Source organism: Myotis daubentonii, chromosome 11 (assembly GCF_963259705.1).
Source record: "Myotis daubentonii chromosome 11, mMyoDau2.1, whole genome shotgun sequence".
Classification (NCBI taxonomy): domain Eukaryota; kingdom Metazoa; phylum Chordata; class Mammalia; order Chiroptera; family Vespertilionidae; genus Myotis; species Myotis daubentonii.
This window is the reverse complement of record NC_081850.1, coordinates 80400448-80415047: the sequence shown is the minus strand read 5'-3', so window position 1 is coordinate 80415047 and position 14600 is coordinate 80400448. Positions and strand designations below refer to the sequence as shown.

Here is a 14600-nt window from a genome sequence, read left to right as displayed (position 1 = left end):
CATCAGTGGTGAGAGAGAATCATTGATCAGCTGCCTCCCACACGCCCCCTACTGGGGATCTAGCCTGCAACCCCGGCCGGCATGTGCCCTGACTGGCACCGAACCGTGACCTCCTGTTCATAGGTCGATGCTCAACCCCTGAGCCACGCTGGCTGGGTGCCTCTTCCTTCTTGGTGTCCCGAGGCGGGACAGCCGTGTGAATGAGGGATGAGTGAATGAATGGATGATGAATGAAGGAAGGAAGGTGGGTGGTGGGTGCCCAGGGCTTTCCGAGGTCCTGGTAGTTTAACCATTTCTACGACATGGTCCTGTTGGGGCTGAGGGCCCTTGGACTGGGGCAGGGTGTCTGGTGGCCCCCCGCCGCGGGGCCTGGAGCAGAACAAAGCTGGTCCCTGTCCTGCAGATGCGATAGTGAAACTGGAAGCTGCCGGAGTGCCGCCCGGAGGGGGTGGGTGAGGACTGCGCGGCCCCGGCCGGGGGACATTCCCTGCACGGCGGCAGTGCCAGGACTCGGGGCTGGGAGTTATTCCCAGCAGTCTGTTGTATAAAAAACAAACAAACCAAAAAAACGCACAAAAAACCCCCCAAAAGAACAAAACCTCAAGAACCCCCAAACCCCTGCAGAGTCAAGGAAACGGTAAGTGTTGCTTTAGGGAGGGAGATGTGGTAGGTTTTCATTTGATTCCACCTCCCCCCTTATCTACAGAGGAGTTTCTACCTCTGGAGAAAAGACAAAGATAGGTTTTGTGCCCTGGGGCGATTCCTGGGCACACCTGCTGTTAAAATCAACAGGAACTGCCCTGGCTGGTGTGTGGCCCAATGGTTAGAGTGCCAGCATGCCCACCGAAGGGTCCAGGGTCCCATTCCCGATCAAGGGCAGGTACCTGGGCTGCAGGTTCGATCCCCAACCCCAGTCGGGGCACGTGCGGGAGGCAACCAATCAATGTGTTTCTCTCATATCGATGTTTCTCTCCCTCCCCCTTCCTCCCTCCCTCCCTTCCACTCTCTCTAAAGACCAATGGAGTCCGGCTGGTGTGGCCCAGCAGTTGAGCATTGACCCAGGAACCCAAAGGTCACCAGTTCAATTCCCTGTCGATCCTCAGTTAGGGGGTCTCTCAATTTATTTATCTCTATCCCTCTCCCTTCCTCTCTTAAAATAAAAAAAATTAAAAGAATTTTAAAAATCAGTGGAAATAATAGCCTTGGGTGAGGATTAACAAACAAATCAGACCTAACTCGTTGGCAGCTGGTGCAGGGGGCGGGCCCCAGTGCCAGTCTGGGCCCGTTTCCCCACCTAGTGAAGTGGTGATTGCTATCCCAGCCCAGAGAGCCCCCGAGGGGCAAGCCTGGATGGGAAGACCAGACAGACCCCCGGAGACCCCGGCAGCGGGAGCCCCTGCCGACTGCTGAGCCCTGGGTGCCCCTGTTCCCCCAGGACTGCCCTCCCCGCGCGCTCTGAGCAGGTGGGGCCGGGCTGGAGTTCAGCTCCCGGAGCTGAAATACCAGCTCTGGCTCGGTTTTCTGTGCAAACACAACTGGGGGCGTTTCCTGCCCCCTCCTCCCCTGGCCAGGCTCTGTCCCCAGGCCCCAGCCCAGCCGCCCTCCCCCGCTTGGCTCCCACCCGGTGGGTGGGGGCGGAGGGCGAGTCTGCAGCTGTGAGCATTCCTGACCTGCGGTTCAGGGGAGAGAACCCAGCTGCTTGCCAGGCAAACAATGGAGCCTGCTCCCCACTCCCCACCCCCCTGCACTGCCCTGGGGCCTGGCGCTGGTTCTGCCGGAATTTCCAGAAAGTGCAGCTTCTCCAGTTGATCTTCACTTTTCTGACTCATTGGAAAAAATAAAAACATGAAACAACTCAGGACAGGCCAAGTTCCCCGCACCCCGCAGGCCGGCGGCACCCCTGTTTCGGGGCACCTTTGCCCACTGTGCGCGGCGCGGAGGTTGTATTTGCTCCTCCTGCGAGACCAGGGACCCTCCAGGAGCCCCGGCGCTGGGGGTGTGGTGTGGACGGTGCGGGGGAGTCCGAGATGAATCATATAACATGACGTTTACCATGGTGACCGTTTCAAGCGCACAGTTCAGTGGTTGTTAAATACATTCCCGTCATTGTGCAACCATCACCGCCATCGTCTCCAGAACTTTCTCATGGTCCCAAGCTGAAACGGCACCATTAATCAATCATCCACTCCCATCCCCTCGCCTCCAGCTCTGCAGCCACCGCTCTACTTCCTGTCTCTGTGACTGTGACCAAGCACCTCACAGGAGCAAAATCATACAGAGCTGGCCCTTCCGTGACTGGCTGACTCCAGTCAGCATCCTGCCCGCCAGGCTCATCCACGGGGTAGCAGTTTGGATTTTCTCCCTTTTTAAAAAATATACTTTTATTGATTTCAGAGAGGAAGGGAGGGGGAGAGAGAGAGATAGAAACATCAGTGATGATAATCACTGAGCGGCTGCCTCCTGCATGCCCCCTGCTGGGGATCGAGCCCGCAATCTGGGCATGTGCCCCCAACTGGAATTGAACCTGGGACCCTTTAGTCCGCAGGCCGATGCTCTAGCCACTGAGCCGTACCAGGTTAGGGCATGGATTTTTCTCCCTTTTTAAGGCTTTCCACCAATGAGCTGATACCTGCCCCGTCCAATGGGAGCTCTGCATTGAATCCTCATTTGCATATTTATTGACCAATCAAAGCAGCTCCATGTTGACCAATTAGGGCGGTGCTGTTTGGGCCAATCAAACTGTACAAGTTTGGATTCCTTATTTGCATGAACATGGACCAATCAGCGGCCAGGGTGGGCAGTTCTCTATAAATGACCTCCCCTGTGCCTCGAAGGGGCAGCTTTGTTTCCGGGCGAGTGGGTGTTCCCCTGGTTTGTAAAGCCTTTACCTGTTAAGTTTCCCCTTTGCCGCACCCCAGATTGGGGGCTCCCGTTGGCGCTGGGTGGTGGCGGCGACCTCTCGTTGACAATACTCGGAGTGGAGCTGGTTCGGAGGTAGCTCTATTTCTCGTTTTTTGAGGCATTTCCACACTCACTGCTTTCCCTGCTTTCCCCAGCGGCGGCACCATTTTCCATCCCCACCCACGGCGCACGCACGAGGGGTCCCACGAGGGGTCCCACATCTCCACATCATCCACGGCACAGGCCGCTTTCTGTCTTTCCCACAGTAGCCGTTCTTATAGGGGGGAGGTACACGGGGGGTGTACATGGGGGAGGACGCCCTCCCTCCCCTCTGCCCCCCAGGAGCTGGGACGGGTCTGCCTCCTTGGGACTCCAGGGGCGGCGTTCAGGTTCACTGACTTGGGGAAACTGAGGCACTGAGGGACAGAGACCTGGTCAGGGTGCCGGAGCTGTGCTCTGAGCAGACCTGTATTCCAGCGTCCCTCTGGCCAGCGTGGCCAGCAAGGCGGGGCCTGGGTTCGGGATAAATTCCTGGGGTGCATATTACGCAGACGGGGAGCCTGTGGGCACACAGTTTTGTCCCCACGTGAGTGGGAGGGGAGTGACTTCAGGAGCCAAGCCTGAGATTTCACATGGAAAGGGCGTCCCTGGAGCAGGGGAGGCCCGGGGAGCGGAGAGGAGGGTGGGGGCACCTGGTGTCGGCGCCAGGGCCTGGACCCACACCCGCCTCGCCAGGGAGGGTGTGGCGCCCCCTGCGGTCCCTGCAACCCGGAAGTAGACGACGCCTGGATGCTTGGGGCTCGAGTGAGTGAATACTTGACTGAACGAAGGATTTTAACCCCAAGGAGTGGACCCCTGATGGGTTGCAGGAGCCAGAGGAGGGCCCCGGGCGGGCGGTGGATTGGCCTCCACCTGGCTCGGCTGGGCTCGGCTGGGCTCGGCTGGGCTCGGCTGGGCTCGGCTGGGCTCGGCTGGGCTCGCCAGGTGGCTCCTTGCTGTGCGGATGGCGTTGGGGCGGCAGCGGGAGGAAGTGCCTTCCTCTTTCCTCATCCCGTTAAACGTGCTTTAATGACGCACCACCGATGCGATGAGCATGAAGTGCAGTTAAAAACAGGAAAGTAAGTGTGTTTGCGTCTTACCCGCCCCCTGCTGGGACTTCAGGCCCTTCCCTGGGGCCTGCCCCGCTCCTCAGCTTAGCCATCCTGAGACGCACACACGTGCGCCCACCTGCGCGCCCACACGCACCCCCGCCTTCCTGGAACACCCACATTTAGGCGCTCAGTTGTTTTTTTAAAAAAATATTTTTATTGATTTCAGAGAGGAAGGAAGAGAGAGAGAGAGAAACATCAACGAGAGAATCATTGATCGGTTGCCTCCTGCACGACCCCTACTGGGGATCAAGCCTGCAAAACTGGGCATGTGTCCTGGACCCCCTGGACCGGAATTGAACTTGGGGCCCTTCAGTCTGCAGGCCGACACTCTATCCACTGAGCCAAACCAGCGAGGGCGGGACGCCCACCTTTAGTCACTCCATTTTCCTGAGCACCTACTATGTGCTTCTCCTTCCTGCCCTGGGCACTTGGGTCCTTTCCAGCATTTGTGTCTGCAGAGCGAGGCAGCCGGAGGCCGCCCCCAGGGAGGATGGCCCACAGGCGCTGCAGCCGCCTCCTGCCCCCAGGCGGTGACTCAGCGGGTGGCCTGCAGACAGACTGGCCGGTCTTAGCTGAGGCGTGTCTGGAGGAGGGGGGAGCCCGCAGTCACTGGGGCCCACACCCCTTCTCAGAAACCCTGGGAGCCGGGGGGGTCACTGAACATGACATATTCTTCTTTCTTCTCGAAATGCTGTGACCGGGGGGATCCCACAGCCCCGAGTTTCTGCAGCATCTGCCCCATGGAGAAGACTGCTCTCTGTCCCTTGATGTTCTTGGTGATGAGACTGAAAATCGCCGCGCGTCATGGGTTGGGCCACCCCACACACAGAAGGCCGCTTACATGATCAGACTGTAAAGGGCGAGGGCGTCTCGGCCGCCGGCAGGTGCTGGCTCCAGCCTGCAGGGGAGGTGGAGGTGGCCCCATGGAGGGGGGACACCTGGGGTGACCTGATTTTGGGGTGCTCAAGTTGGGCACCTTTCCATAGAGCCACTAGACAGGCCGAGCTGGGGGCCTGAGCCCCGGGTTCACCTGGAGCTGGGGTCACGAGGGGCGGCTCCCAGGGCAGGGGTCGGGGCGGGTGTGAATGCAAACCCACATAGCTCCGCGTGAAAGCTGCCTGGGTCTGCCTGAGCCCCCCACCCCAATTCAGGGGCGTCTGAAGCATGAAGGGCCAGAAGCAAGGGGCGACTTCACAGGTCTGGCTTGTGGCCAGGGGAGAGAAGCGGGTGTCGGATCCGTTGCGGATCCTGGGGGGGGTGGGCGCCGCGCCAGGCAGCGCCCAGCTAATCCCGCTGAGCCCGCCGGCTGGAGGAGGCCGGGGCAGGCGGTGGGAAGGGAGCCCTCGGGCGTCCAGGAGCCGGCTTAGGGGAGGTGGCTGCACAGAGAGACGCCAGGAAAGCAATTTCCTGCTGGCTTTGTCGAAAACCTCTGCTTTGACCCGACCTTGAAGTCTTGATAACTCAGCCGCTCTTCATCCCTCCGGCTCAGACAGCAGCCGCTGGAGCAGTGGGTCTTTCCAGGGCTGCTGGGAAGTTTCGGGCCTGGTTCTGCCCCGGACGGGGGACGCCGTGGGCTCAGAGGGGTCCCTGCCTCCCCCGGCTGCTCTCTGAGCCTGGGGCCCGGTGGGGCCTGGCACCCTGGGCACCTACTAACTGTCTGTGGGCACCTACTGAGTGTCTGGGGACTGGGACGTGAACAGGACGCAGAGTTGAGCATGAAGCGCCCAGCCGCCCCTCACCCCACTTCCAGACCGTACTCTTCCACAATTGTTTTTCTTGGCGCGGTTCCCTCAAGCGTCGATGAGGAAGTGCTCTGCGATCAGGACAGGGGTCATCGTTTTGCGGCCGTCACCCGCTTGGCACGGCCTGGCCCTGCGTGGCTGCCAGCGAGCCTCCCTGGTGCCGAGAGCGCGACCCCCTCACCCTTCAGAGCCTGCTTCCGCGGCTGCCTGAGCCCCTCCCAGTGTCGCTGGGAAGCCCCCTCCCATGGCAACTGTCCATAGGGGCGAGCAGATGGCCCCTGGAGCCGCGACCGCCGTGGGAGGCCATGGTGGGCGGGAGGGGGAGCCTGCTGGTGAGCACAGGGTCCTGTGGAGCCGCGGGAACACGTGGCCAGGGCCCCCAGCCCAGCGGAGCCCGTGTCAGCCGTGTCTGCAGCGTCCAGACAGCCCGGCCGCCTTCTCAGGAACCGAAGGGGAGAGTTTTCCCGGAATTGGCCAGAGTGCGCCAGAAACCCGTCAGGGCATCCTTGTGGGAGGGGTCCTGGGAGGGGGTCAGGGGCCAGGGGTCAGGAAGCTTGCTAAGGCTGGACTTGTGTGCCTTGGAGGCTGGGTGCCTTTTGAGTCACCCTGGTAGTCATGGCTGTAGTCACGGCTGGAGGACTGTCCCCTGGGGGTGGAGGAGGCACCGCCCCGCAGGAGAGCTGGGACCAGAGGGACAGGGCCTGCGGCCCCCGGAGACCCGAGCAGTGTCTCCACCCCACAGCCTGGCTCGGCCTCCTCGGATGTCGGCCCCTGAGGGGCTTCCCCGTCCGTGGCTTTGGGGGTCTGTCATGGGAGGAGCCTTGCATGGTGGACAAGACCATGAGGACTGGACCAGACCACCTGGGTTAGAGCTGGGTCCTCCCCTCCCTACGTGTCCACGTGGCGGTTCCAAGCCCTTTTCCCACGTGCGAATCGGGGATCCGTGATGGTGTTCGAGGAATGAGGCAGGTGTGAGAGCCTGGCGCCGCCCAGGGCTGCTGGTCATTGGGAAGGGGAGGCTGTCGCCTGTCTCAGCCGCCTGCGTGCTCGCGGGCTTGGCTAGAAACCTCACCGACGTGAAAGGAAGCGCCATGCTGACGCGGTCCTTTCTGGGTGACAAAACCCAGCAGCCTTGGGCTAAGCTGTCTAGTGGTGAGCGGTGGGCACGGTGCTGCCACGCCCGACGTGGCACGGCTCCTGGAACACCTGGCCGCACAAAGAAACCCCGTCCTCCCCCAGCAGCCCAGAGGCCGGGGGCCCACCAAGGCGGCTCTCATCCATTAGCGGCTGGCGGCTGGTGCCCGGTCGCGCCCCGTCTCCCAGCGCGTGTGCAGCCGGGGAAGTGGCCCGAGTGCAGGAAGCGCTCATGTTCAATTGTCCAGCCATAATCGAATCCCGACTCCTCAGATCCCCGCTGGGCTGTGCGCTCCTGCCTGGGGCAGCGGATGGGCGAGCTGGGTCGGTCTCCCCAGGCGCCTCCTGGCGCTTGGCGCTGGGGGCAGTCACGGTGGCTTCCGTGGCTCTGGTGCCAGCCTGGAGTTCCCATCCCAGATCCGCCTCCCGAGCCTCGGTTTCCTCATCTGTAGAATGGGTGATCAAGGACACTGCCGGTGGCGTTGGGTGTGCTGAGCGGATGGCCCCGACTGGTTGGTGCACCGAGGTCCGAGGACAGGAGTGGGGTTCGTGCCCAAACCCCAAGTTCCACCTGCCTGCTTGTTGGTGGAGGAGATGCGTCAGGCAGTGAGGCCTGCCACCCAAACAGCTGCCAGTGTTCATGGGACCTGGCACCTCCGAAGCCATCGTGGGGGACAGGGCCACCCCAGAGATGCCAGCTGGGGGTTCTCCGATACAGCCCTTCCTTCCTCCGTCACTTGCCCGTTCATTCACTCGATCTCGAGCCCCTGGGGTGGGCCATTGTCCAGGGTGTTTGGGACGCAGGGGGAGAAGAAGGTCAGAGCCAGCTGGTCACCGCAAGGCCACCTGTTCACCCCAAGGGCCCTGAATTCGAAAGCTTTACTCCGGCAGGCCGCCTCCGCTAACTGAGAATGAAGATGTTTTGAACCTTTGGAATCAGGGCATAAACAAGACAAACAATTAATTCACTTTTCCATTTTGATATTGATCACAGGCCTGGTCAGCTGCCAGTCCGAGCGGGTGATTGGCGGGCCCGGCAGTGCGGCCCCCGGGGTTCCCGTCACCGTCACTGACGGCGTGTGATTGTCGGAGGGACGCGGGGTTAGTGCCGCTTGTTGACAAAGCTCCAGGACACGCGGGGCGTGTGTGGGCGTGTCGGGCCTCTGTTGTCCCTTTCGGAGTTCGGATGCGGAGACCCCACCTCTCGGGACGCTGCAGAGGTTTTAAGAGAGTCCTGTTCTCTCGAGGCTGGGATGCCACCTGCCCCATCTGTCCCTGGGGCTGTGCGGCCAGGGGTCTCTCCTGAGGCTGGGGGTTGGGGGAAGCATGCTGTCACCTCCCCGTTCTCTCGCCGGCTTGGCTGTGAGCAGAGCCTCCGACAGATCTTCTCCCGGGGTCTTTGGTGGCCTGTGGTCTCCCAGCCCAGCCCCCGGGCAGCGACGTTGAGGGGCAAGGCTGGTAATTAGAGGCCTGCGGAGGTGTGGATGGAGGGCTGACCGGGCCGGGGGCCGGGGTCAGTGCCCCGAGTAAAGATCACAGCCCCTGCCTGCGCTCTCCCAGGGCGCGATGTCACAGGGGGCTCTGGGCACTTCAGGACCTCCCGGGGGAGGTAGCCCCCGTGTCATCTGTGGCTTCTTAAAGCAGGAGTCTCGCCCTGACCGGTTTGGCTCAGCGGATAGAGCGTCGGCCTGCGGACTCAAGGGTCCCGGGTTCGATTCCGGTCAAGGGCATGTACCATGGTTGTGGGCACGTCCCCAGTGGGGAGTGTGCAGGAGGCAGCTGATAGATGTTTCTCTCTTGTCAGTGTTTCTAACTCTCTATCCCTCTCCCTTCCTCTCTGTAACAAATCAATAAAATATATTAAAAAAAATAAAAAGCAGGTGCCTCCCAGCATCCCGGAAGTCAGAGGGCAGCGGTTTCTTCCCCCATTTTACAGATGGAAAAACTGAGGCACGGAGAGTTGGATCAGGCACAGCCCCGGCCAGGGCCAGGCCAGAGCTCTCACCACCAGGCTTCCCGTCTATGGGTCTGGGCTGGAATGTGGAGGGTGTGACTTCAGGCTAGTGGCTTCTCTTTTTGCCTCAGTTTCCCATTTTGCAGTTGCCTCTCTGTGCTGGGGTGCGTGAGGTAGCGTGGGGCGAAGGGTGGCCCTGGTACCCCGTGTGTATTAGCTGCTGGGGGCCGTGCGCTCCGAGGCGCTCGCCTGGGCAGGGAGGGGGCCTCAGAGGCGCCCCCTCGGTGGGACAGGCCCCTGTGGCACCTCGCAAGGGGGAGCTGTCCCTGGCAGTGTCTTCCCAATCCGTAGGCGGGCACTGTGTGGCCACAATGCCCCCCCCCCGTGCCCCCGGGACGCAGGGTCCCGGCTCTGGCGGCAGGCTCCCCGCGGGGCCTCCGAGAGCTGAATGACCAGCTGACACAGAGCAGCAGGCCTGGCGGTGCTGCCCGCAGCCCCGGGAGGTGGGCGCTGGGCACGGAGCCCGAGTCCTCAGCTAATCTCATTTCAGGCCATTAGGGCCTCGGAGGCCGGCGTGTCCGGCTCCGCCGCCTGCCCCAGGCGCCCGGCCAGGCCTGAACGGGGCCTTGTTTGGGGGCAGGGGCGAAAGGCCTCCCTGTGGGCGGGGGCGGGGGGCGAGGGGGGTGCCCAGGCCCCAGGAGGCCCCTAAACAAGTCCAGGGGGTCTGGCTCAGCCCCGGGCCGCTGGGCAGGGGGCCAGTTTTCTGGAGACAGACACTCATTGTGGCCACAGCCCGGCTCCCGAGGCCCAGCATCGGCCTCCGGACGCTGGCGAGGCCGTGGCCGCCCTGGTAGGGAGCCCTGCGGGCCAAGGAAAGGGACGGCGCCGCTGCCCCGAAGCCGCAGGGACGCCGCCGGCCGGCCGGCCTTTGCCGACCACAGGACGAGATGGGCAGCTCTGGCCTAGCGCTGGCCAGGGTCTGGCCTACCCGCCCCGTCACTCAGCCTGTGGCTGTGACGTGCCCCACCTGCTTCCAACTGCGTCCTCTCAGTCCCACCTGCGGGGTCTCCTGGAACCGGCACCCATCCCCTCTGGCCTCAGTGTCCCTAACTGCCCCCTCCAGCGCTGGGCCTCAGTGTCCCTAACTGCCCCCTCCAGCGCTGGGCCTCAGTGTCCCTAACTGCCCCCCTCCAGCTCTGGGCCTCAGTGTCCCTAACTGCCCCCTCCAGCGCTGGGCCTCAGTGTCCCTAACTGCCCCCTCCAGCGCTGGGCCTCAGTGTCCCTAACTGCCCCCCTCCAGCTCTGGGCCTCAGTGTCCCTAACTGCCCCCTCCAGCGCTGGGCCTCAGTGTCCCTAACTGCCCCCCTCCAGCTCTGGGCCTCAGTGTCCCTAACTGCCCCCTCCAGCTCTGGGCCTCAGTGTCCCTAACTGCCCCCTCCAGCGCTGGGCCTCAGTGTCCCTAACTGCCCCCTCCAGCGCTGGGCCTCAGTGTCCCTAACTGCCCCCTCCAGCGCTGGGCCTCAGTGTCCCTAACTGCGGTGAAGGTAGTGACCACATCACTTATGAAAGAACCAGCCTCTTAGGAGACGGAGGGGACGCTGTGGACAGGCGCAAGGACAGGGACCTGGCTCACGGCCCCCGGAGACCGTTCTCGCGAGGGGCCTGCACCGCCCAAAAGCACGTGGGTTCAAGCCTCAGCTCCGCCACCTTCTCACTGGGAGCCAGCGTTCTGAGCTGTCCGCGCCTCGGTGTCCACTGCAGCCCAGCGCCCCGCGCCCAGGAAACTCCGTGAACGGACGCCGCGTGGGCGCGGAGCCGGCTCCTGGCGTCTGGGTTCCCCCCGGACGCGCCGTGTCCCTTCCCCCGAAGGCTGGCGGGTCTGTGCGCCCCGCAGAGGCTGGCCTGGGCGGCGGGCGCCGACCACAGCGGTTCTGGAAGGTTAGGGGCCCGGGCGGCCACGGAGGGAGTGGGCAGGCCGGGCCGACGCTGCGTCCTGCCCTGCGCCCCGAAAGGAAGCCTGGCGTGCGGGCTGCGATTATGGTGAGGCGCTGTGTAATTATCTCTAAAAACGGAGGCCGAGGAGGAATGAAAATAAATGCTTAGTGGAAATTAGAGGCGAGTGCGTGCAGAAAATAGCGGAGCCGCCGGCAGCTGCAGCGTCCGGGCGGGTGGGGCGGGCCGAGGGGCTGACCGGCTGGGTGAGGGCGGCCGGCGCTCCCCTCCCCAGCCGGGGCCCACCGACCGAGGGGTGCTTACGGCCGCGAAAGTGTCTTCTGTCCCCCTCCCGCTCCGCAGGCCGCAGGTCCAAGGTCCAGGTGTGGGCAGGGCTGGTCCTCCTCGGGCTGTGAGGGAGAGCCCGGGCCTCGCCCTGGCCGTTCCCTGGCCGCCCCCGCCTTTCTCAGCTCCTGGGGGCAGCACCCTGGTCTCTGCCCCGTTGTCACAGTGCCTCCTCCCTGCGGCCTGTGTCTCTGTGTCCCTTACTGTGTGTGTGTGTGTGTGTGTGTGTGTGTGTGTGTGTGTGTGTTTATTTGGTTAATCCTCACCCGAGGATATTATTTCCATTGGTTTTTAGAGAAAGTGGAAGGGAGAGGGATGGACAGAAACATCAATAAACATCAACGTGAGAGAGACACATCAATTGGTTGCCTCCAGCACACTCCCCAACTGGGGTCAGGGATTGAGTTTGCAACGGACGAATGTGCCCTGGACCGGGAATCGAACCCGCGACCCTTCAGTCTGTGGGCCACCACTCTGACCACGGAGCCGCACTGGCTAGGGCCCCTAATTTTTAAATCAATGTTTTTATCACGGTGAGATCTGTACAACGTAACTATTACCGTTTTAACCAGAGAGTGAAGCAGTTCACAGGGCTATGTAACCATCACACTGTTCTCTCTAGAACTTGTTCATCCTCCCAACCAGAAAGCCCAGCCCCCCCCCCCACGGCCCCCCTCCCCCCTGCCTTGCCCCCCCCCGCCCCCCCCAGCCCTGGCACCGTCACTCTGCCGCTCTTCCCGTCTGTGAATTTGCCTGCCCCGGTGCCACATACACGTGGGACCTACAGTGCGTGTCCCCGTGTCCGCATTCTTAAAAATGCCAGGTCTTGGGTGAGCGGCTGGGGTCTGCTGGGCCCACATGAGGCTACTCCGTTTAAATGAATTAGAATGAAATGAAGGTAAAGGTGCCGCTTTTCAGCTGGCGCGGCCGCAGTTCAGGTGCTCAGCGGGCAGACAGAGGGCACCCCATTGTTCCAGAAGGTTCCCTGGGCGCCGCTGTTGGGTTCACGGAGACAGACATGGCAGCTACAGGCGCGGGCGCGGTTTTTACTCTGTGCTCTGATGACAGCTTGGTTGTCCTTTATGGTGAAGAAGTGAAAGCACGTGCGCGGGAAGGAGAGCACGGGTGGGACCCAGCTCATTTCCCGGTTTGACGTGGGCGCTGGCCTGTGTGTGTGGGGGTCCCTGTTCTTAGGAAACACACTCGGATTCAGGTGTTTGGGGGGATGGGAGGTCGAGTCTGCAGTTTTCTCTTACAGGTTCAGAAAAAACGATACACATAGCCCCCCCCCCCCGCCCCCTCCCCTCCCCCCACCCCCCCACACACAGAGGGAGAGAGTGTGAGTCTCCACGTGACCAGGGCCCAGCCCAGGCGGGAGGAGTGGCCTGAGGCAGGGGCACTGCCTTGGAAGGTGGGTGGGTGGGCAGAGAGTCGGCTGGGCTGGGCTGGGCGCGAGTGCTGCAGGGCATCCTCAGGCAGCTTGGTTTTGGGGGGCTGCCGGAGCTCCGATCTGGCCTGTCCTCCACCTGAACCGGCCATTGGTCTGAATTCCGGGGAGCAGTCGCCGGCTCTCTGTGGCTCTGGGCGTGGAGCCATCGGGCGCCTAGTGAGCGGTTGCCGGGGAGGATGACTGAGACCCTGTTGTTCTCTGCTCTGTGTGGCCGTCTCGCCCGTGGGCACCCACGCCGAGCTGGACGGGGTGGGCCGGGGGCCCCCATACACCGAGCACCACCCATGCCCTTAGGGCACAAAATTAACCCAGTGAGGGGCTTCCTGTTAGGAGCCAGGTCTCGGGGGCCAAGCCACTCCCCCTGGTCCCCCAAGTCAGGATCAGCGACGGTGCCACCAGGGCCAGTGACCAGGCTGAGCTCCCGCCACCTCGCCTGCCGCCCTAAGTTCCCACCAGCTCCTCCTCTCAGGGCTGCAAGCCGGCGAGCCCTCCCCCGTGCCTCCTCCCCCATTGCGGAGCCATGCCCAGTGCAGGCTGGGAGCCCAGGTGCTGGGGTACAGGTAGGGGGAAGGGGGGGAGCCGCCTGGATGTTGATCTGGGGGTCTGGCCTGTGTGCCGGCTCCAGCCCCGACTGTGGCGGCCTGTGCTGCTCCGTTCACGGGTGCTTCCCGGCTGTCGGCTTTGTCACTTGTAAGGTAACTGTGGCCAGTCTGTGCCCGGGAAGGTGCGGCTGTGTGTACCTGTGCACATGTGTATGTGTGTGAGCACGTGCATGCACATGTGTGTGTGTGCGCGTGTGCGCGTGTGCACGCTCCATCCTTGCTCGCTCAAGGCCAGCATCTTTGTTCCAGTCCAGACTGTTGGGCTGAAATGTGCTGTGTCCCCTTGGGCGGGGGTGGGGGGGCATGTGGTCGTGAGAGGCCAGGACTGGGCGGTCTGTGACTCCGGGCGGTGGGACGGTCACGGGTGGGCGGTGGGACGGTCACGGGTGCGTCTCCTGAGCAGGACCGCGCCGGCCCCGGGGCTCACGCTGTCCCTTCTCTCCGCAGTTCCTGTGCTTGAAAAACATCCGCACCTTCCTGAAGGTCTGCCACGACAAGTTCGGGCTGAGGAACAGCGAGCTGTTTGACCCCTTCGACCTCTTCGATGTCCGAGACTTCGGGAAGGTGAGCGGCCTCCTCCCCCGTCTCCGTCCCCCGGGTTGGTGGCCGAGGGCCGGCTCGGCGGCCGGGCGGCCAGGTAACCAGACGGGGCCGGCCCTGCAACGCCGCGGAGCGGGCTGTCCCGTCCGGCAGGCGCAGGCGGGACTGGGTGCCAACAGGAGGGGCGAATCGGGGGCCGGGACAGCAGGCCAGCCGTGCTCAGACCATTCGGGGCGAGGCCAGGAGATGGAGGGACCGCAGGGCGTGGACAAGGACAGACCGGGGGAGCCCTGGCCCTGCCTGTCCGGCTGGGGGACCCGAGAGTTTACTTCCTGCCCCGGGTCTTCGATCTCCAAGGGAGAGAGGGCTGCTGCCGGGCCCCGCGCCTCAGGAGCCGGCGGGGGTGGCGCCGGGCTGGGGTGGCGCCAGGCTGGGGTGGCGCTGGGTGGGAGGGGCCCTCATAGTGACCCTGAAACAGCTCCGGCAGGTGTGAGGCAAGGAGGGGTGACCACCTGAACCCCAAGGGTCCCCTGGTTCCATGCCTCGGGGAAGTCTTGCTGGCAGCTGTCCTGGGAGCCCGGCTGGCACGGGGAGGGGACCCGAGGCCAGGCCGTCCAAAGACTGATTCGCGGCTTCCTGGTGAGCCCGGGTTCGGGGTGCCACATGCCACCAGGCAGCACCGCAGGGCCAAGGTCACCCCTGTAAATCGCTGGGTCAGGACCAGGACAACCCCTGGGTGGCCCGGGGCTGCGTGCGGGGCTGAGTGCAGACCTGGTGCGGCGCTGCCCGCAGCCCAGGTGGCCCGTGTCCCCTCCAGCGCCTGCAGGATCCCCAGGCCGGCCCTGCCCT

At 63.2% G+C, this 14600-nt stretch overlaps 1 protein-coding gene across 3 annotated transcripts in view; it reads left to right on the top strand.

The window, feature by feature from the left end:
* The window catches only part of VAV2 (vav guanine nucleotide exchange factor 2), a 102347-nt gene that overhangs the window by 20238 nt on the left and 67509 nt on the right, over positions 1 to 14600 (top strand). For all 3 annotated transcript variants that reach the window (XR_009447760.1, XM_059658439.1, XM_059658438.1), the window contains exon 2: positions 13659 to 13775. Coding sequence is in view for 2 of the 3 variants with exons in the window: in XM_059658439.1 (XP_059514422.1) it covers positions 13659 to 13775 (117 nt within the window). In the remaining variant the exon portion in view is untranslated. The remainder of the gene's footprint in view (positions 1 to 13658; positions 13776 to 14600) is intronic.